General features: G+C 39.9%; 1 protein-coding gene across 1 annotated transcript in view; it reads right to left on the bottom strand.

Moving 5' to 3' along the window:
* Nucleotides 1-886: 886 nt before the first annotated feature.
* Nucleotides 887-21,667, bottom strand: part of LOC134501011 (sodium- and chloride-dependent GABA transporter 2-like) — a 71,125-nt gene continuing 50,344 nt past the window's right edge. The window contains exons 8-15 of the mRNA XM_063308555.1: nucleotides 17,903-18,006; nucleotides 15,912-16,036; nucleotides 15,466-15,578; nucleotides 13,160-13,297; nucleotides 4,561-4,663; nucleotides 3,746-3,846; nucleotides 2,321-2,491; nucleotides 887-1,334 (exon numbers count right to left, since the gene is read on the bottom strand). Coding sequence (XP_063164625.1) covers nucleotides 1,236-1,334; nucleotides 2,321-2,491; nucleotides 3,746-3,846; nucleotides 4,561-4,663; nucleotides 13,160-13,297; nucleotides 15,466-15,578; nucleotides 15,912-16,036; nucleotides 17,903-18,006 — 954 coding nt within the window. The 3' untranslated portion in view covers nucleotides 887-1,235. The remainder of the gene's footprint in view (nucleotides 1,335-2,320; nucleotides 2,492-3,745; nucleotides 3,847-4,560; nucleotides 4,664-13,159; nucleotides 13,298-15,465; nucleotides 15,579-15,911; nucleotides 16,037-17,902; nucleotides 18,007-21,667) is intronic.

Genomic DNA, 21,667 nt, shown 5'->3' with positions numbered 1-21,667 from the left:
CAAATAATGAAGTCAATGAATAATGAAGTACTGAATAACAAAGATACACATGCTAGGACTATGAAAATAGTGATTTTTTTAAAAAGATCACAGCAACAAATTGTTTTTTTTAAAAGAACTGCAGTGATTTTCAGCAAAACCAACATTTGCTTTGAATATTTATTTAAGCAGGATTACCTTTTTCTTTGATTTTTTTCCATTCTGTGGGTATCATATAACTGTAGCTCATAAAATATTGCACCATATGTGATGATACTACCGCAGCTGTGACCTTTGGAAGAGGGCACCATGCATCAACTAGTGGATAATGAGATGCTGCACCAGACATAGCATGGATTCTGGAACACTCTAGCTAGACGTGCAGCCCAGATATACTTTTATACTGCAGATGCACCCATCGGCTTGATTAAGAGAGAAGCATGTATTTTGCACTGATTTCATCAAGGGTCCTTCCAGAATACTTCCTTACTGTAAAAGTGAAAAATCATCTCTACTATAACAGTTGTGAAAATGTGGGCGTTTGCCTAGCCACATTCTTCTCATCTTTTCCATAGTGGCTTTAGCCCCATTTTAAAAAAAAACAACTGAAATAGTTTCCATGGTGTGTAAGCAGGATTATACTGTATATGGGAAAATATTTTTTAAAACAGTTCTCCTATTCCACCACTGACCCAGTGAAAATACATCAGAAGTGGCTGGTCAGCCAAAACAAGGGAAATTCCCGTCAGCCGCATCTATCGCTTGGCCCTTAAAGAGAATGGGTATTAATTATGAATAATGCTGTAGCAAGTTCAAAAACTAATGAAAGCAATAAAAAAATAATTATGACTGGGAGCTGAAGCAGGAACCCACCTCTTTTTTAAAAAAAACACACACACAAGCAATAAATCATTGGAAGAAACATGGATTTTATAGATGGGATGGAATGCTCCCTAAACCTTATGCAAGAGGAATTCTTCAGTGATCCTGTTAAAAAGTTTCTGTTGCAATGTTCTGTCATTCCTGTTCCACTCCTAGATGAACTCACAGAGAACATTGTGGTTTAAATTGTCTCCTGTAAATATGCTGCTCAACAGAAGCAGCAGCATGGCCTTTCACCCCAACTTCTGGGGAGAATTCTCTTTCTCTAGCAGCCTTCACAGATTCTTTGAAAGAGAGGAAAATTAGGCCATTGGTTCCTCTCTTCTTGGTCTTTGGCCAAGATTGTCCAATACGGATAGAGGATTCCACTCCTCCTAACAGCGGGAATCTAATTCTGTCAATGGAAAGGGCTGATGGCCTGAACACATTCTTTGAGGCAAGTCTTCATCTGGACAGATGAGCTGATGGAACCTCTGAAAAGAGAAGGAGATAGGCAATGAAAAGAGGTACACACAACATATTGTTTACCGCCAGGAAAGCCATGACCTGAGAATCTAACAAAAATAATTTCTGTCTCATCTGATCCTTTCAGGAATGTTTAAGAGAAAGACTGTGCTTGTGTGCAAAAATTAGCAATGGACATATTTCTTTGATTCATTTCTGTCACATCTACGCTCCAACAGCACAGAAATGCGTTTAAGCTTTGCACAGCCAACCCAATGAATATGGTTTCAACTGAAAAACAGCCACTGGCTCAGTGTCATTCCCTGGATCTTTAAAACTGAGCTGAATTCATACCAGATCCTGGAGTTCACAAGTTGCTCTTTCAGTTAATTATTTCCAGAAGGAGCCCTTCTCTGAAACAGTGGGGCTTCAATATATCATTTGTACTCATTTTGAACCAGAATAAATATACTGTAGTATTTCTGGGTCACTACTTTGGGACAATTTAATCTTGAATAAGACCACTGAAGCTTGCCCTTTGAAACCTAACAATGATTTTAAAAAAAAACCCTCCTGCATACACAAATACAGGTATTTTTCTACAGTAATTCTGAACTTGATACTCCTTATAATCATTAGAAGCCAGTTGAAAATGTCACATGGGGAAATAAGAGATTTGACTGGAAGTCAATAAGCACAGGAAGGGGAAAGAAATGATGGGATCCTGCTAAGCAAAGTCTTCAATTGTGACATTGTTAAAGTATTATACAGCTAATAACAAACACCCAGAAAGGCAATTTAGTCTGTGCAGCCCTCAAGCCAACTCAAATCCAATAAAGCCACTCGTTCTTGCCAGTAACAGAGTGATTCATAGCAAATTAACAGGAGGGCCCCATTCATTATTTTGTAACAGAGCAATGCTACCCCCGAAGGCTTATCAATCCTGGTGACTAGCCAGCCTCCCTGGCCCAGCAGCTTTGCATCTTGGCCCCCATTCTGAAAATACCAGCCGTACCTCTCTCAGGGATCCTTTAATGGTGGAAAGTTTGTAGACAATCCAGAGGGGGATGCAGATCATTGAAGAGAGTGCCAGCAGCCAGCCGACAGTGTCTCCCCACCACGGGTACACATATTTCTTGTTGTATGTCAGTGGGGTGTATTTAATCAAAGAGAAGAGAAATGTTGCCTGGAAAGATCAAGTGGAGGAAGAAGCATTAGATGCACCCATCTTGGATGAACCACTTTGCTTATTTTGTGCTGCTCAGAATAAAATACTCCCTGATTTCAACCTGGTGAATACTCAACTTGGTGAATATCAGGGGAATACTCCCCTGATGATGTTGCTGATAAGACACAAGATTCTATTGACGCAATCAGGGATAAACTGGTAATGCATAGGAAATGCAGATTTGGAACACCTGATGTTTCTGGGAGTTTTCTCCCTTCAACTTAGCTAGTGGGCATTTTAGGCTGGGCCAGGGAGCAAAAGTTTGCACATACAGAGTATGCTTTTCAACTCTGTCTTGACTCCTGGCAACTGTCTGGACAAATTCCTGCAGTTTTCTTATTAATATTTTTCACCACTTTTGCCATTTCCTTCTTAGAACTGAGAGTGACTGGCCCAAAGTTTCCCAGGTTGCCTAAGGTGGTTCTAGAACTGACTAGTCTCCCAGTTTCTAGCCTAGTACCTTTAACCACTACACCAGATTGGCTCTAATGCATACTGAATGAAAGGTGCCAAATAACACTGTACTATCTTTCATCCCTAAATTCTGATATTTAATTGCTTGCTTGCTTTGTTCATTTTTTCCCCTACAGACATATGTACTGAGCAGTAATTCCCAGATTGTCTATTGGCCCCCTATATAACTAGAGGTCTGGAAGGCAGTGAAGATGAAAAAATCTAACATCTAAATACTGCCACACATCTACATGATTATGGGAAACAAATAGCTATGGTATCAACCACCACCAAAATTAAATGATATGCCTAATTAAAATATGTACCTACTCAGTTGGTGTACAATTGATCCTCTGGGGCCATGAGCCAAGTTGCACCTTCTGAATGAATGTCCTGTTTCTAATCATCATTACCCATATACACACACATATCAGTGTCCACCTGCTGTGTCTGTGCAGGAGTCAGAGTAAGTTTCCAAAGTTGGGAAACCCCTTTGAATGTTTGCTTCTGCTGCTGAAGAACTGCTCTTGAGCACTTAACCAACTAAGTTAAACTTCACTGATGGGATTTATGTAGATTTCACTTTTATCTATTCCCTTTGGATTGTTTCCATTTCAATTCCCACCACGACTCCCTCCTACTTCTTTGTTGGCTGTACTGCAAGACAGCAGCCACATTCAGTGGTCAATGTCTCTGGAGTCCAACCCATTTCCCTGGGCATCCTCTGGATTGGGCTCCAGATCAAGATCTCCCACTCACCAGGCAGACGGCTGGTGTTATGAAGAGCCAACAGTACTTAATAACAGACCATGGCCGGTAGCCAATCATGTCTTCAATGTTGTTGTAGAAACGGTCAGCACCTGTGAACAGGAAAAAACAATAGATGGTGAGACAGGCAGAACCAGTCTGCTCTTACACACATGGAACAGAGAAGAAAAGAATAGAGAGCCATGATCAAGAAAAGAAGAAGCACAGCAGACTAAACAGAAAGGTATTAATAAGGAAAATCTACCAAAGCAAAACAGTGACAATCAGTTTCTCAAGGTAGGTGAATTTAGTAATATAAACATGTTTATTTCTTCTCCTTTATTGGTTTCTGATAGGCTCAGATCTCAGAGTATTCAGGGATAAAACTGACTTTCTTTTCTCTCTGAAGTCCCTTGCGTCTGCCTCAAAATCTTTTCCAGAATGTCCCCCAGTCTTTCAAAGGGATTTGGAAAGCATGAAGAGAATTGGGAGAGGAATTGCCCCCTTCTAACTCTGCTGATGAAAGCAGTTGCATCTGTGTGAAATCACTATTGGATTCCATCCAGTGTCCCCTGCCTACTGCCACCAAATATGAAACTAGATATGAAGATAATTCTGGAGACTCAGACTGAACAAAAGTACTTAGAAACTAGTCATAGAAAAGTTCAGTGACAGTGTTCCAGCTCCAGATGTTCTAGACTGGTGTTGAACAGGTATCTCAAGACATATGTTTCCTATCTAGATCCATCTATGTGACTGCTAAGAGTTGAGCCCAACGTGATGGCACATAATCAATAAGACCTATTTCCTGTTGCATTTGTACTTACCATATACCCAGCCAATGCACAGAGTCTCAAAAATGGCAACGAAGAGCAGGCACATTCCACTAGCAGCATAGTAGTCAAAAAGCTGGAAGACATACATCCCACCCTAAAGAGGGGACACAGGCCCACACCGTGGGGATTGAGAAAGAGACCGAGGACAAAGATTTTAAAACTGTGATTATTAGTTGAATATCTTTTTACACTGCTGAGTCCCCTTTCACTGAATTGATTTAAAATATTGCCTAACCTTTAACCTTGACCCCTCTTCTCCTTTCCAGAGGTAGCTGTTCAGGAAATTAAAATTCTCACTTGTTAACACTTCAGGACAATATTTTTTCTAACATTTTTTCTCTTAAAATGGAAATTACTTGCAGTGACTCAGTAAGCCTTCAGTTTCTGGTTAGTTAAACCCAGGGTTTCTCAACCAGAGTTCCATGGAACCCTACTGTTCCGCGGGAGATCACTTGGGGTTCCCTGGGAGATCACAATTCATTTAAAAAAATATTTCAAATTTGGGCAACTTCACTTTAAAGAGGTAAGTTTCATTCTTTATTTTTAGTTTAAGAACACTGGTAATGCCTATAGACAGGCCTACAGATGAAATGGGTATAATCATTTTGTAACTTCTGGCCTATATTTGAGCCTGAATGTGCAGGGGCTCCCCAAGGCCTGAAAAATATTTAAGGGTTCCTCCAGGGTCAAAAGGTTGAGAAAGGCTGGTTTAACCATTCCTACTGGTAGAAAGTATTAAGGGGAGTGAATGAGCAGTCTACCACTTACCAGATTATGCCAGGATTCTGAACATTTCCTCTCCATTTAACTGATATTGGGAATGTTTGATAACTCAACATACCTAAAGATAGCAGGTTATTCATTTTTGGTATCAATAGACCCATCTGTCTTCCCCACCTTTGGCTGTTTCTCTCCCCTTTCTGATAGAAAGCTTCTGAAAATCTTCCAGTGTGTGCTGAGAGGGATCATTACTTCAACCTCTATATTCTGCAAATGCCATACACACACACACACACACACACACAAGTCAGAGGTTGTATCTTAAACTTTGCCACAATTTGCATTCCAGAGACAAGTCAAGTTGTCACTAGAATGCCGTCTTCGCCATTTAAAGTTTCTTATTACCATTAGAGGAGGTGAAACAGTAAGTTATAGCCTGAGAATGTAAAAGGTCTATATTTAAGTCTCCTCATGGAGAGAAAATAGGAATGTGAATTCTTGAGAACTGTGTCTACAAAACTATTTTATGCCACCTGGCAAGCTGATGGATAGTGCAAAATTGGTTCCGTGAGCTCTCACATTTTCATCCAAAGGATACTAGATTGACTTCACAAGTCAGTAGGGAATGACATAAAAAGCTATTCCGGCTGAATCACAATGCACTGATAAATGGAATTCGAATTATTTCTCACCTTTAGTTTCAGATTTTAGCATCGAAGAATTTGTCTCTCACAGCAGAGTCTGCTGTGAAAATGAAGACGTGCTGTGAAAATGAGGACGCAACCATTGCTATGCATAAGCTTTTAGAGTGTCAGATGGCAATTTAAGAATTTCTAGCATGTATTGGTATGGAGGAAGTGGACAGGGAGAATTTTTTCTTCCTCTGTTACAGAAGTAATCCTGAAAGGTTACTTAATAAAGTTGAACAATGGGAAGTTCAGGACGGAGAAGAGAAAGCTCCTCTTGCAAGCATTTTTAACCTGTGGAATTTCATATCAGGTTGAAGCAATGACCACTAATCTGGAAGGCTTTAAAAAGGGATTAGCCAAATTCATGGAGAATGAGGCTGCCCATAGCTATTAATCATAAATACTATGTTTCTTGTAGAAACAGAGGCAAGGTATTTCTGAATGGCAGCTGCTAGCGCGGTGTTTCTCAACCTTGGCAACGTTAAGATGTGTGGACTTCAACTCCCAGAATTCCCCAGCCAGCCAGCTGGGGAATTCTGGGAGTTGAAGTCCACACATCTTAACGTTGCCAAGGTTGAGAAACACTGTGCTAGAGAGTACAAGGGAGGGAAGGGAACAGTTGCCATCATGTTATCTTCCCCCAGCATCTGCTTGTGATTTGTTCCAGCAGAGGAACACAATGCTGTAAAAATATCAGTTCAATTATTATCACAGTTTATTACTATAATTACTTTTTGTTGTTATTTCCAGGCAAGATAGATAGACAGACAAATAATACATACACTCACACAGATGTAATTTGAGCCAGAACCCACACATTTTTTGACAGCTGTACAGGGTACAGTGGCAAGGCAGTGCTCCGCAGGACAAAATCCGCATTTATCCCTAACAAGGTATGAATTGATTCCAAGAACAAACAATCGAAATATAATAGGGCTGCTGATCAAAACTGTAATGCTCACACTTAAATGGCCAGCCTGCTTTGCTTGTCACATTCCTCAAAGCTCCAGAAATCCTGCTGCCAGAATTCAGCAGCAAACCATGAAATTACAGAGGTGTGATTTTCTGCCGTTTTTTGAAAAATAAAAGCAATGGGGGAGGTTGTATGAATAGGCTTAACACACTTGAAAAGCATAAAGAAAAAAAACACCACCAATCCCCAAAGGCATAAAAAGGCCTGCCCCTTGCTGCGGCATCACTATTTTGCCATCCTGACAAAATGATTTGAGGCTGGGCTAGCTGAAGGACCAACCCTTTTACACAATCCTGGTTATTAAGAGTATCCACAATCAAAGGCCAACTCTGCGTTCTACTTCCTAGTAAGCATGGTAGTGAGGTAGGATGCAATATCTTTGCCATCGTGGCACTGAGCTTGGGATCTGTTCCCTAGAAGCACTTGGTTGATTCCCTTAAACCCATGTTTCTCAACCTCAGCAACTTTAAGCTGTGTGATCTTCAACTCCCAGAATTCCCTAGCCAGCAAGGGAATTCTGGGAGTTGAAGTCCACACAGCTTAAAGTTGCTGAGGTTGAGAAACACTGCTCTAGAGGCTGCTTGTTTTTGAAATTAGAGCAAACTCCATGAAGTTTCACTCTTCTTTTATTTTTAAGGAATGTGGAAAGGGAAGGGGGAAAAAAACCTTCATATGCAGCACTTGCAATAGTTCTATAAAGCAAAAGGGAGGCCCTAAGTCTTTTTATAACTTCCTCCAATCAATATGCTTGAGTGTCTTACCAGCTTATAGGTAAGAAGAAGTGAACAATTTGCAGCAAATCAATAAAGACTATGGACACCTAATTGTTTAACAATAACAGCAATAAAATTACTCTGGGCAATATGCATTTTATTATTGAAATAAGAAAAGCAGTGATAACTGTTGCAGTGATTTTTTGATGTGAATTACATTCAATCTTGGTACTTTACACAAATTCCTAGACTTAGATTTCTTTTGTCCCTGTCTGTTGCTCCCGGTTGTTAATAAGACATGTTTCTCCCTTCTCTATTTGAAAATGCTTCTGAAAACATAGAGATGCCAGAAGTTTCTCCTTCCTTCCATCTCATGACTTCTTCAAAAGTATTTTTAAAATACTACATGCTGTACTTTCCCCAAATATAATTTATTAATGAATACTTCCAGCTGAAAAAAATGTAAACAGTCCTTCCTGTTAAATGATGGGTTTTTAAATCTGTGGGTTCCAGGGCTGACTTCACATTTCAGGAGGAAAATGCCATTTCATGGTAATCCTCCTGCATCAGAAGGTCCTAGCTGTGATGGCCATGCTCCAAATGACAATGGGTGAGGAGCATAAGCGCTAACTTAAAAGTAAGCTGGATCCCTTTGGCTTTGCTTAGAGTGATAGACGGGGGGGGGGGGGGAAGATCCAAAAGGGAAACAGGATTGGAATCATAAGCAACCCATGTCAGTTCCAAAAATACCAGGCACAAACATCGGCTGTGCCTGTTGAAAGGGAGCTGTTGTTGAAAAATCAGGGGAGTATCTGGTGGGTTTTAGTTTCTGATCTGAAGACACAGGGCTTGACCTGACCAGTCTACCTATTGCTTCACATCAGTGTTTCTCAACCTTGACAATGTTAAGATGTGTGGACTTCAACTTCCAGAATTCCCCAGCCAGCCTAAATACTGGGAGTTGAAGTCCACATGTCTTAAAGTCACCAAGGTTGAGAAACACTGGCTTACATGAACAGAGTGCTTTCTCCTAGGGTACCTGTAAAAGCCTCTGCAACACACAGGTAGGGGAATTAATAGGCAAGCTGACAAACAGTGAAACCCCTCCATACATACATACCCATCACACTACACCTTTTCAGGGTAACCAATATTAAGCAAAGTACAGAAAGGAGTAAGGAATAGTTAGCTCTATCTATCTATCTATCTATCTATCTATCTATCTATCTATCTATCTATCATATTTCACAGATTAAAAGCATGAGATAAGACAAGAAATATAGCTAAATCTTGCTGATACCAACATTCACCATACCTCTCCCTACTTTTTACCCTTGCAAATCATCCTTGTTCCCACCATGTTGATACATCATTTCCTACTGTCTTTTGTTCTTTAAATCTCTGACCTCTTTCTGTTTGGAGATATTATCAGCTCCATCCAACCACAACTTACTTCCTCTTGATCAGTAAACTTCTTTCATATATTTGTTTTTCAGTTTGATCCACATTCCTTCTCTCTGTATGAACAAACCACCTCAACATACTTCTTTCATTCTAGTCTCTCACTTTTGCATTCAATCCACATTCATTCAACACCCATTCATTTTTTATCTATCTCTTCTTGTTTCTCCACAGAAATGTATGTATCCCATTGCCACAGCATTTCACATATATTTTTATTCCTACTGACATACCCAACTCTCCCTTCCATGAAACAGTTGGTAGAAATATAAACAGACATTTTTGCTTTTTTGCAACAAACATTCATTCCTCACAAGACGGCAGCACATAGGTTTTCTCTAACATTCACACACACTTTTTCAACCCATTTAGTAAACCTTCTAACCAAGGTGTGCAATCTCCTCTGCTTGCTCTGTTTTTTCACCATTTAGGTATACCTTGCAATCATTCACTCCATTTTCTCTGTCAAACATAACTACCCTGGACTTTGATATATTAATTTTCAGATCCATTCTGAAAATGGATATCATACCATCTCACATTTGCTACCAATCATTCCGGTGCTCAGCCAACAGCACTGCATCATCTGCATAAGAAAGAACACATACGTTCATGTCTCCAATCAATTCCCCCTTCAGTCACCACCAGCATTCCTTCTGCATTTATTCATAAATGCATTAAGCACTCAAGAGGTTGTCTTACTCGCTGCTCACTGCTGAGCCATTCATTAAGAATACCATTTATTCTCATGTATGCTTAACTTCCACCATATACCACCCTTATCACATTCAGTCCACAGCAAAGCAAGACAACTGATGACAAGCCCCACTCCTCAGTGACATCACTGTGCAAGCCCCTCCTTTATTTGACTACATCCTGTGCCTACATTGCTGCAGGGCGGGATTTGTGTAGTGACATCACTGCACGCACTCAGACACCACGAAAGCGCATCGTGCTCAGTGCCTGCTAGCAAAAAACAAGCTGGCCAGACTAGCCAGCTTGTCTTCTGCCTGTAATTGCCAGTTATTGGCCAAGAACAGACCAGCTACACCCTGTCAGCCTTTTGTTGTTGTTGTTGTTGGCCAGGAATAATTAAAGCACCTATTAGCATGGCTCTCTGCTTGGATTCTTTTCTAATTTTCTTGGAATCAAATTATATCAACTGATCTCATTGGGTATAGTGCAGATGCCTTTGTTCAGATCCCAGTGCTCATTGCTGATGCCATGAAATAATGATTATCCCACATGCAGCACTTGTTATCATCTTTGTATCCTTCACTCATTCTCTTAGTCTTTCACTGTAAACCATCAAGCTAACTGTGCTTTCAGAATTACATTCATTCCTTTGGATCCCTTTCAGTCAGTGCTGAGACCTGGGTATGGGATGGAAATTACATTGGTTGCTTTGGCAGATGACCTTTGTTGGCTGCCCTCTTCCTCATGAGTGAGAGCAATGTGATCCCTGTTTTATGGTACTGCTTGCCAATAGATTTTCAGCCACTCTTCAAAGGGCTGAAGGGTTAACCTATGAAGCCCAATAAAGGAACTGACCAAGGAACAGGCTTGGCTCCCTGTTAGCTTGAGGGTTGTCTTCTCCAGACAGAATCTGCCCATCCTGTGCCTTCAAACCAAGACGGGGTGCTTCAAATCCCCTCTCCTCAAGAACTAAGAGAGGTGGAAATCCAGAGGCAGGTTTTCTCAGTGGCTACCTCAGCCTTATGGAAGAGTTAGTTCCCAGAGACCCAAACAGCTGTCTTGCTGTCTATTTTTAGGAAGGTGGAGATGGTGTTATTTCACCAGGCACTTGGAACTTAAGCAGGTATTCATTCCTCAGGCTGCCTGATTCTTGGTGTGGTTGGGGTTTGGTGGGAGGGGATTTATTTTTAATGTCTATATTTTATTTTCATTTTTGCTCATCTTATTAGAATCCTTGCAAATAGATTCTGGAATTATATGGATTTTACACACTGTTTTATTTGTAGATTTTACTGATTTTGAACTGCCCAGAATCTGGTAACTGGGGGCAGGATATAAATATGGTAATACATACATACACACATACATATGTACATAATTACTATATAAATAAAGTTACGCTTAAATCACATACTTGAAATAAATTTAACTTTTTCTAAGCAGGTATTGATCACCATTCTCATTCATTCCTGGGTCTTGAAATGGGCCGATCATTTTTCTGTATTCCTTTATCTCATTCCAGCCAGCCATCCAATTTTCCCCCCTAGATCATATTCATTTGGAACATTCCCCCCACCCCCCAACTCAGCACTGATTTTTCCATTACCACCATTCACTGGAACATAATATGCAACTCTCACCAGCCTATGAATTCCTACTTTCATATACACCCACAATCACCTGATGACACCAATTCATAGTTTCTGACATACATTTTAGCCCTTTCATTCACAATTAAGCCTGCACCTTCACTTCACTGCATGTATTCATCAAGAACAATCCATAAGATCAGATCACTTTCATTCAGATCTATTATGTCCTTCTCTTTTCTCCTTCCTTCCTGTCTCTGCCTCTGCCTCTGTCTCTCTTACATTTCAATTTGCAGGCTAGCATATGACACGATTGTCACCAGATGGGCCCACAGGTATTAAGCTTTGTCACCCATCATGGCTTTGGTCAATTATGGCTTTCACATAACACGTTTTATAAAACTAGGAAGATGTAAACTAGATTACCAGCCTTAGATACATCCATTCAATAGTCAGAATTTTCAATGATCTCTATGTGTCCTATATACTCATACCTAGATTACTGATGGCCTCTGAATATCTCTGCTTTTGCTTGCCTGTTTAATAAAAAAGTCAATGTATCAAGCCACAATTAGCTGTAATTGCTAACCCATCTTCCCTGTATACATGCCACAACTACTTCCTCATGACATATATCCTCCTAGAGTTGTAACCTTTGTTACATCAGTGAATGGCCTTTAATTTACAAATAGTATGTCTCCATAAACTGCAACATTCTCAAGATACTGATAATGGGTATGTTTACAACTCTCCCCATTCAAAGTGAGATGCAGAGTCAGACTCTTAGAATAACAATCAGCAAAACTGGCATTCATACTTCTCCCAGACTAAGTACCCTACACTACAAAATGTTCTCTTTCTGGACACAGGAAACCCCAAATTCCTATATACCCCCATCTGTACTACTTAACAGTTGTAAAATAATTCTTTGTTAATGTTAAAATGTATACATATGCTCTTCTTCAAACTCTTTACGCTACATAAGAACTTGGTTGGCCGATCTCTGGTGTCCTTCACTCTTAACAGCAAAAGACCACTTTATCTTGCTAGTTTTAATGAAACTATTGTTGGATTCTCTGCAGTTGTTGGTGTGTTCTTAGATGGGTTTTACCACCATAACAGTAAGGACAAAATTGGTAGGTTATGGCATATTTTGGGTACAATTGCCACAAGCACAAGTAAAGCTCAGTTTTCCCCAAGCACGCTCACATTATTCCATACAAGATAGGATTTCTAATCTAGAGACTACCTTGCCTATGAACAACCTGTTGCCTGCATCCCACACACTCGAAGGTTTATGCAGCATACTGACATGTACAATTGCTGAGTGCATCCAAACAATCATCATTATAAAATACTACTCAACAGTGAAAACTCAGCTGGGCTTCAAACTTGATACACACTTTTTTTTTAATTACTCCTTGACATATGATTATCATCTTCATTATTTCTATTCTGTCTTTCTTTCATGGACTTCAGGTTGGAACACATAATTTCTAAATGATCTCTCATCTAGGGATTAACCAGCTACAGACCTTCTTAGCTTTAGCAAGAATGTGCCTTCACATTTGCTCTGATTTACTATTTTCAGCAATAGTAAATTGTAACAAACTCCTTCTGACCCTTCCATTAAAGAACCCTCTCCTGAATTCTACATTTAAAATAGGGAAAAGCCCATGTAATCAGCAGGAGCTCAAGGGAAATGTACTTTTATTAGCAAATATATGTTACTCCCCCTGATGTCTTTACCTCTGTGATCATGACCAGTCCCACAAAGTATGAGAGGATGGAGACAAGAAGAATTAAAGTTTCTCTGCGGTTCTTTTTCCGGAAGATTCCAGGGTACATGTCAACTATGGCAGTCACCAGGCTTTCCACACAGACAAACTAGGGAAATGAGAATTGAAGCAACCTTCAGTTCTTTCCACCACAGAAAGTCACCGAATTTTAATTCTTGCATATCCTTCAACTTATCAAAAGATTACAAGATACCAGTGTGAATCCAGTCACAACCACACATAATCCTGAAAGTCATTGCCTGGAGACAAACAATAATCTTTTCTTTTTTTCACCAAGAATTTGAAGGCAGACTCTGAATGGGATCTTCACTCATGATATGTACTCTCAACTCATTTTTGCCTGTGGTAAACCCAAGTTTCTGCCAATTTCTGTAACATTTCAAAAAGCTGGAAATCATGTCTGACCACAGGCAATTGTAAAGTATCAGGCATACTCTATATACACTAAGTACTGCTAAGTACTGTTATTAGTTCATGGCTCTATACTGAATTATTCTCCATTACTTTTTACTCAGTTTTGTCAAATATGAGTCAAAGCATTTAAAAGACATCAGTCTGCTCCACCCGGGTACTCTTGAGGGTGTACTGGATTGCAGCCTTCAGAATTCCCAGCTAGCTACAAAAAGTGTCAGGTTGAGAAAGATTATAACATACAGTAAGAAATAACATTTTCCTTAAACTCAAGTTTCTCCCAAAATTTGGTAAACGTATATTAATATAAAGTACTGAAAACTGCACCAAGTCTTTATTAATTACTGAAGGAACCAAACACTCTTGTTTATACTGGGGAGTGATATTAGAGCTATTGCCACTACAGTTCAGTAAATAACTCTTCAAACCTCTCTCAATTCTACTGAAATTTGGAATCTGTCTCTGAACTGTCTGATTAAAAAAAAAATGAAATAGCAATTAGCTGCTTATTTCCTAAATGTTCGCTGAGGAGAGTTGCTGAACAAGCCTGGGGTAATCTTTAAGAACTTCTCTGTATTCCCATAGTAGACCTTCTAGACAGACCAGTTAACCTCTGCCGGGATTCAGATTAATTCAGGAATTACCTTAGTTCTACCCATCTCTGTCAAAAAAGATCTCAAATCACTTTCAAAGTTAATCAGATCAGTATTACTGGGGGTATCTCTACAAATTAGAATTTAGCATATCAGCAAAAGATTTCTTTATTGTTCTGTGGGGGAAATTGCTTAGAGTCAACATGGCCAATCGCTAAGCAGGTCTTCCACTGGGTGTTGTTTTTGTTTGTCACCCCAGCCTTCAGGTTTTGTGAGAACCAGCCTGATACTTGCTTCCTTTAAAAGCAATCTTTACTAAACCCCCCGCATTCGGTTCTGGGCCTGAGCTAGCCAACTTGGCCCTAATCTCTGTACCCAACATTGGAAAGCCTATCTTTGCACCGATAGTTCACTGAAGGATAAAGACCAGAGTGCAGTGCATACTGGCTAAAATTCAGGTTGTACAGCCAAAGGGGACTAAATACCCCCATCTGGATTGGCAGGTGATCAAAACATCACCTTAGGAATAATGACTATCAGACCTAAGAGGGGCGTTCTGAATTAGCCACAGCCTCCTCCTTTTCTTAATTAAAAAAAATATGATGGGGAGGCAGCAGATGAGAATGGTGACCATTTTTTATTGTTGTTTTTCCTTTTAAACTATATTGTTATTTTCTGAAATAGAATAATGTTACTCCCAGGGATGGCCTAAAGACACCCCCACACACACACCAGAAGACCACTAACTCCATTGCTCAAATTACAAGTTTTATCACTAGACAGATGTTAGAGTCAGATGTTGACATGTTTGTCCTGTCTTCAGTAACTGGCTTCTGCCCTACTTTCCCCCAGCATGTGATGATTCAGGTAAAGACACAGACAAGACACAAGTGTAACTGGGTTCAAAAGATAAATAACAATTTTTCAGCCACTTTAGATTAGCCTTCGATCCCTCTCCTACACCCTTACATTATGTATGTCAGCTAAACATATTTACCATTGAGTGCAAAGTAGTTATTTATCATCCAGGAGGGAGGGACAGAAAATGGTCTGTTTCCCAGGCAAGTGGGATGGGTTAAGTCAACCCTCTCCTGACATGTGACCACAACATCTATTACCCACAAACCAGTCAACACATGACTCTCATGGTCAGGGTTGATGGGAAATAATAAATCCAACTACCTGGAGGGCAACACATGGAGAAGAATAAATAAAGTATTGGGCTGAATCTGCCCATTCATAGCATCTTTACCTGACTGTCCAATCCCAGGAGAACCACCATAACAAAGAAGAAGCAAGCCCATAATGGGGAGAAAGGCAGCATGACAACAGCTCGTGGGTAAGCAATGAAAGCCAGACCAGGCCCTGTGAAGAGAAAATGGCTAGCCTAAGTGTGTTTGCATCTGAGAGCTTATAAAGAGGTATACTTGATCCAGGACAAAGGCCCAGGGTGATAGTCAATGGGGGTCAGGGTCCAGCTGTCCCTGAGATGTAAATTTGCCTTGGAGGTGCATAACCAGCTTGGAAATGGGGCGTCACGTTTATGACCTACCATTCTTTGGAGGAATAGGGAGAAAAGCTATTTTTCAATGAACGCTGAACCCATATAATCAGCACAAAGCATTATGACCATTAGCCCCCTAACCAGCTACTTTTCATTGTGTCCAAGCTAAGTTCCCACATGCATGAGCTACTCACCTGACTCAGCTACCTCAGAAATAAGCACTCCCTGTTCTTCTGCCATAAAACCCAGGATGGAAAAAATGGCAAAGCCAGCCACAAAACTTGTCCCACTATTCAAAAAACACAGAGCGATGCAATCCCTAGAAGGCAAAAAGAGTATCAGGGCCAGAAAAAGAGTGATCCAGTGGGAAAAGAGCATTAGTATGCAAAGTCATCTAACATCAGTGGTACCTATTATAAGAATGAAATGTTTGTATGAAAATGTGCATACTGTATGCTAAGGTTGTCAAAACCAGTTGCATGGATTTTAAAATTGAATGGAAGTATAATAATCCTGGGGGAAAATACAGGATCTTCCAGGCACCCTGATAAAAGTCTTCCCTGATGCACATAGGAAATGGAGAAGGGAAGGGAAGGGAAGGGAAGGGAGGAGCCTGCCACCCATAGATTCTAGGGCAGTGTTTCTCAACCTTGCCAACTTTAAGATGTGTGGACTTCAACGCATGCTGGCTAGGGAATTCTGGGAATTGAAATCCACACATCTTAAAGTTGCCACGGTTGAGAAACACTGTTCTAAGGACTTATGGTTGAAACAACTAGCATTTTTTAAAACCTGCTACCAAGTTTATTATGGACATTTCCATAATTAAAAGATTATTGATCAACTGAAAAATAAATATTAGAGCTAGTTTATATTGGTATACTAGTTTATATTGGTAATGATTCTACATGACATTTAATACAGCACAATATTATGCATCCCAATGACTAGAATCCATGATGAATGCTCAGAAGTACATCTCATTCAGCAGAGCTTTTTGCAAATATAATTTTTAGGCATCTGCAGGATCTTGCTGCTTTCATAAAATCGACAAAAGCGGCATTGCAGTGTCACAACATAATCTTCTCCCCTTCATATAGGCAAGTAGTGCTATGATACATATATCAAACGGGCTAGGCTTGAATTGTGACACCCTGACTGCTTTCTGCTCCCCTTGCCTCCCCTGTGGACGCTGCTGGTAATCTGTATCTTCCTTTACACTTCCTTTTATTGTTTTCTATTAATGCATGATTAAAGAATTAGTGATAAATAAGGTCTTAATTCTTGATTATTCAGATTCTCACACTGTGGTGCAGAATTTTAATAGCCCATGATTGGAAATTATTGAAAAATAATAAAAGTGTAGTATATAATTGTATAATAAACTTTTTATCTTTAAGTAATTAAATTCTATTATCACTCCATGCCCAGGTTGTAGTTAAAGAATCAGTAATATTGTTGCTATACACAACAGAAAACAATGAAAAGGACAGCTGCAAGGAGAAAGCTAATCATTAAAAGAACAGTAGCCTGAAGAATCTCACTAGCACTTTGAAAATCCTTATTGGCCAGATACAATTCTCGAATAAATTTAAAATATTGGAATTTTATTGTATAGTTATTGTTTTATGCTGTAAACCGCCCAGAGTCCCTCCATTCAGAGGAGGTGGGCGGTGACAAATTTGATAAATAAATAAATTACCACAAGTCAGTTCTGAAAAAATGGAAGACATCCTTCAACTGATGTTGACATTTCCTGGATTCTCTTAAAAGTAAATAAGCAATATTTACTTAATCAGAGTCTGCTGGAATGGGCAGCCTTAACTAATTTAATGAAATAAATACATAAAGATAATAATTGCATATTAAACTAGTACATTTCAAGCAAGCAATATCAGATATAAGGTATGTTTTCTGATATATCATAAAGGTTATAGATATATTGGTGGCAATGCCATGTTTCTTGTAGCATGTAGTTTGCTTTTCAGTTTCAGGGGAAAACAGGAGATAATAAAACTCAGTTTGAAGAGATGGGAATTAGACAGATCATGACATTTTGAAAGCAAGTAGGAAATCCTCAACACCAGTAAGCTGCTCCTGCTATGTAGATGAGTTGTAAAAAAAAAAAAAGAAGGAGCAAGCAAAAAGGACAAGGGCTTTTAATGCTAGAAGCACATCCAGTTACCTGTAACAGTTGTTATGATACTTGTTGTAGCTGCCCAAAGCTGTTAGACACCCCAGGCAAATGGCATATGAGAAGAATATTTGAGTGCCTGCATCCATCCATACCTATAAGCAAGAAAAAAACAACAAAAGAATAGAATCCATAGGTCCATCAGCCTTTAAAGATACTATGACATATGTAGAGACTAAGAGCTGTCTGCCATCCTGTCATGGATGCTCCTGGACAAGAAGGGGTTCTTCTTCTCTAATAATGGTGGCTGGGAGAGAGGAGAAAACGAACTTTCTCATAGGCAGAAACCTTTGTCACAGGAAAGGGGTAGTTGATGGGCAGAGAAAAAAAGGAAAGAGGGAGCTAGTTTGGGGGAAGGAGGAGGAGGAGAAGACAATGACGACAGCAGCTGGCACATCAATGGGTTCTAGATAATGTTCACTGCTGAAGATTTGCCTGATTCAGGGAGCCTGGATCAAGACTCCTGAAACAACCATCACTCTTTGAGTGAGATGGGTAGTGACTAAATTTGAAATATAAATAAATAAATTAAATAATTGTGTGTGAGTCTGGAGAAGGCCACTGAAGAAGGAAGATGGATGGATGGAAAGATCATCACTTTGCAGGGGGAAGAGATCATCCAATATCAGATTTATGAAGACCCTTCAACTCATTTGCTTCACAAATCCAACATCCTTCCTTCCCACAGTTACCTGAACATCTTTTCTCTTCAAACATTCCAAAAAGATCTAGACCATCAAATGTGCAAAGAAGAACTTGGAGAAGTTTTGGAGGATGTTCAAATACCACTATAGAAAAGAAATGCATCCCAATGCACAGAGGATGTTTCAAAAGGTCGAACATAACAGAGCAGACCCAGATGAAGGGATTCTTTACAAAAGCAATGTGTAGAACTGCAGCTGTGCAGGGAAGAGATGACTAACTTGTGCTTGCCTTCAATAGGTATTTTAACAGTTTAAGAGGGAATGGCTTGATCTATCCAGCTGAATTCTTAACAAATTCACAGGTTTCTTTCTGGAGAAGCAGGACATGGAAAGTGATAGGGATGCACTCCTGATAATAAATACACAGGAGAAGTTGAGGAACTGTACCTATTTTACTTTTTCATTGCAAAATTGTGTGCAGCTGTGGTAATCAGTAGGTGGGCTTAACCTTCCTGTTGCCTCTTCTTCTCTCTCATCCCCTGCACCAGCAATCACTTTTTCTTCATTTGAAAGGCAAATCTTAATAGGAGAAAAGAAAATCACCTGGAGCAAAATGCCAAGGGTGTGAGGGTGAATTCTCCCATCACCACAAACAAAGAAATGGCAGCCCATTTTTGCAAATCTAAGCACGCTAGTCAAAACAGAGGTAATCTAAAATTTACTTGTTAGACTGACATCAAGCCTTGAGATGAGGAGTGAGATAAAGCTGTACAGTGGTATCACTATATGGTTTTGCCAAGCACTTGCTAGATTTTAGACTAGCTTGAGAGGAGTTTAAAAGGTTATGAAGGGTTTTGCTGACCTATTTTTTTTTTCAGGCACACATCCCTTTAATCTCCTTTGGAGACACCGTCTCAGCACAAAAGGCTGGTACAGCAGCTCAGCAGGAACCTGGATTTGAGATGGAGCAACTTGTCCTGAGGAGATTAAAAACACAGTTGGGCAAAGAATCTTTAGGAAGACAAGCTGACCACTGTTTCCTTGAAACACTCCCTTTGCCATGTGTGGTGGCCTCTCACAGCATATTCTGTGCCTCTAAGCATCGTGGAAATGTCATTTCATCAGTGTCTTTGGTCACTACACACAAATGGTTTCTTCATATGAGGAGAGACAGAAAGAAAAATCACAAGTGTTGCCCTTGAATTCAGTGCTCCTGAATTCCACAAACTGGGTCAAAGATGCACGTAATGATTGGGTGAAGTGAACCCAGTAGCAAAACAGAAAATAGGGATTATTGAGCATACAGTTGTATTCATTTAACTAATATTGCCCACTGCCCGCCTTTCATAATGCTCAGGATGCTCTCACATTTTATCCTCATGGCATTTCAGCAATGCCAGGTTAGGAATAAATATGTTGAGTAGCTCAAGGTTACCCAGTAAACTTCACAGCTACAGTAATCAAAGAATTAGACCATTTAGACTGCTGAGTCCAACTCCCTGCTCAAAGTTAGAATCCAAATTAAAACACCTCCAATAGATGGATGTCTAGCCTCTGCTTGGACACATTTAATGAAGGGAAGCCCAACTGGATCCATTGTCAAACTGTTCTTACCGTTAGGATGTTTTCTGGAAACAGCCTTCCTGTAAACTGAATCCATTTTGTATATTGGAACAAGGGAGAACCAATCTTGTTCTACTAGCTTCCTTTCAAGTATTTGAAGAGTGCCATTATCTTCCCCCACCCCTATTATCTTTTCTCAAAACTAAACGTATCCTGAGATTTTAATATCTCTTCATCAGATTTAGTTTCTACTCCCCTGATCAACTTTGTTGTCCTTTTCTGAATCCTTCCAAACTTGGAATCCTAGTTTTGTCTGCTTCTCAGTATAGGTGACCAGGGTATGTTCTGACTAATCTATGATGGTCAGATTTTCTGGTTGAAATACAGACATGCTCTGTGTTTAATTTATTTGCCCTGGGAATGCTCTGATGATGACCCTCCTCAAGCTGTTCAATATCCAAAGATCTTCTGGAAAAGCTAAGCCTCAATCAGTCTCTGGAAGGCCACGAGAGTTGGATGTCCTCTCACTTCAGAGAACAGGCTGTCCCAAAGGAGAGGACAATGCCTATCTCCATGCCCATCATCTTTCTTGATAGGAGGGGACCTCCAGCAGGCACTCCAGATTGGGTGGGCAGAATTCATGATGTATCAGACATGGACATTCTGTGCTCCAGGCCAACATGCACTGCCCCGAAGCTTTGGGCGCAGCCCATGAGGATCTCCTGAAGTTACCATTAAGTTGTTATCTTTAATGAGGCAGAATGAAAAAAATAATGAAGCATATGTGAAATAACCATTTAAGGGAATGATTTCATTTTGATTAAATATAAATGAAGTAATTTTGCTTTTGTTCTGGCTCCAAATACTCTCAGAAATGTGGCTACTGGTATAGCATGTAAAGGCCATGGGTGGCTCTAATTACCCCCGAATAGTGGATCCACATTATAATAAATAAGATTTGCCTTCTCTAACTGTGATGGTGAACTGAGGAGCTTCATGACGAAGGTGAAAGGAGAAAGTGCAAAAGTTGGTTTGCAGTTAAACCTCAAAAAAACAAAGATTATGGCAACCAGGTTGATTGATAACTAGCAAATAGAGGGAGAAAACGTAGAGGCAGTGAAAGACTTTGTATTTCTAGGTTCAAAGATTACTGCAGATGCTGACTGCAGTCAGGAAATCAGAAGACGTTTAATCCTTGGGAGAAGAGCAATGACAAGTCTCGATAAAATAGTTAAGAGCAGAGACATCACACTGACAACAAAGGCCCGCATAGTTAAAGCAATGGTATTCCCAGTAGTAACATATGGCTGTGAGAGCTGGACCATAAGGAAGGCTGAGAGAAGGAAGATAGATGCTTTGGAACTGTGGTGTTGGAGGAAAATTCTGAGAGTGTCTTGAACTGCAAGAAGATCAAACCAGTCCATACTCCAGGAAATAAAGTCAGAGTGCTCACTTGAGGGAATGATATTAAAGGAAAAACTGAAGTACTTTGGCCACATAATGAGAAGACAGGACACCCTGGAGAAGATGCTGATGCTAGGGAGAGTGG

This window comes from Candoia aspera, chromosome 7 (genome assembly GCF_035149785.1).
Source record: "Candoia aspera isolate rCanAsp1 chromosome 7, rCanAsp1.hap2, whole genome shotgun sequence".
Classification (NCBI taxonomy): Eukaryota; Metazoa; Chordata; class Lepidosauria; order Squamata; family Boidae; genus Candoia; species Candoia aspera.
The sequence above is the reverse complement of the archived record's forward strand: the minus strand, read 5'-3'. Positions and strand labels throughout refer to the sequence as shown.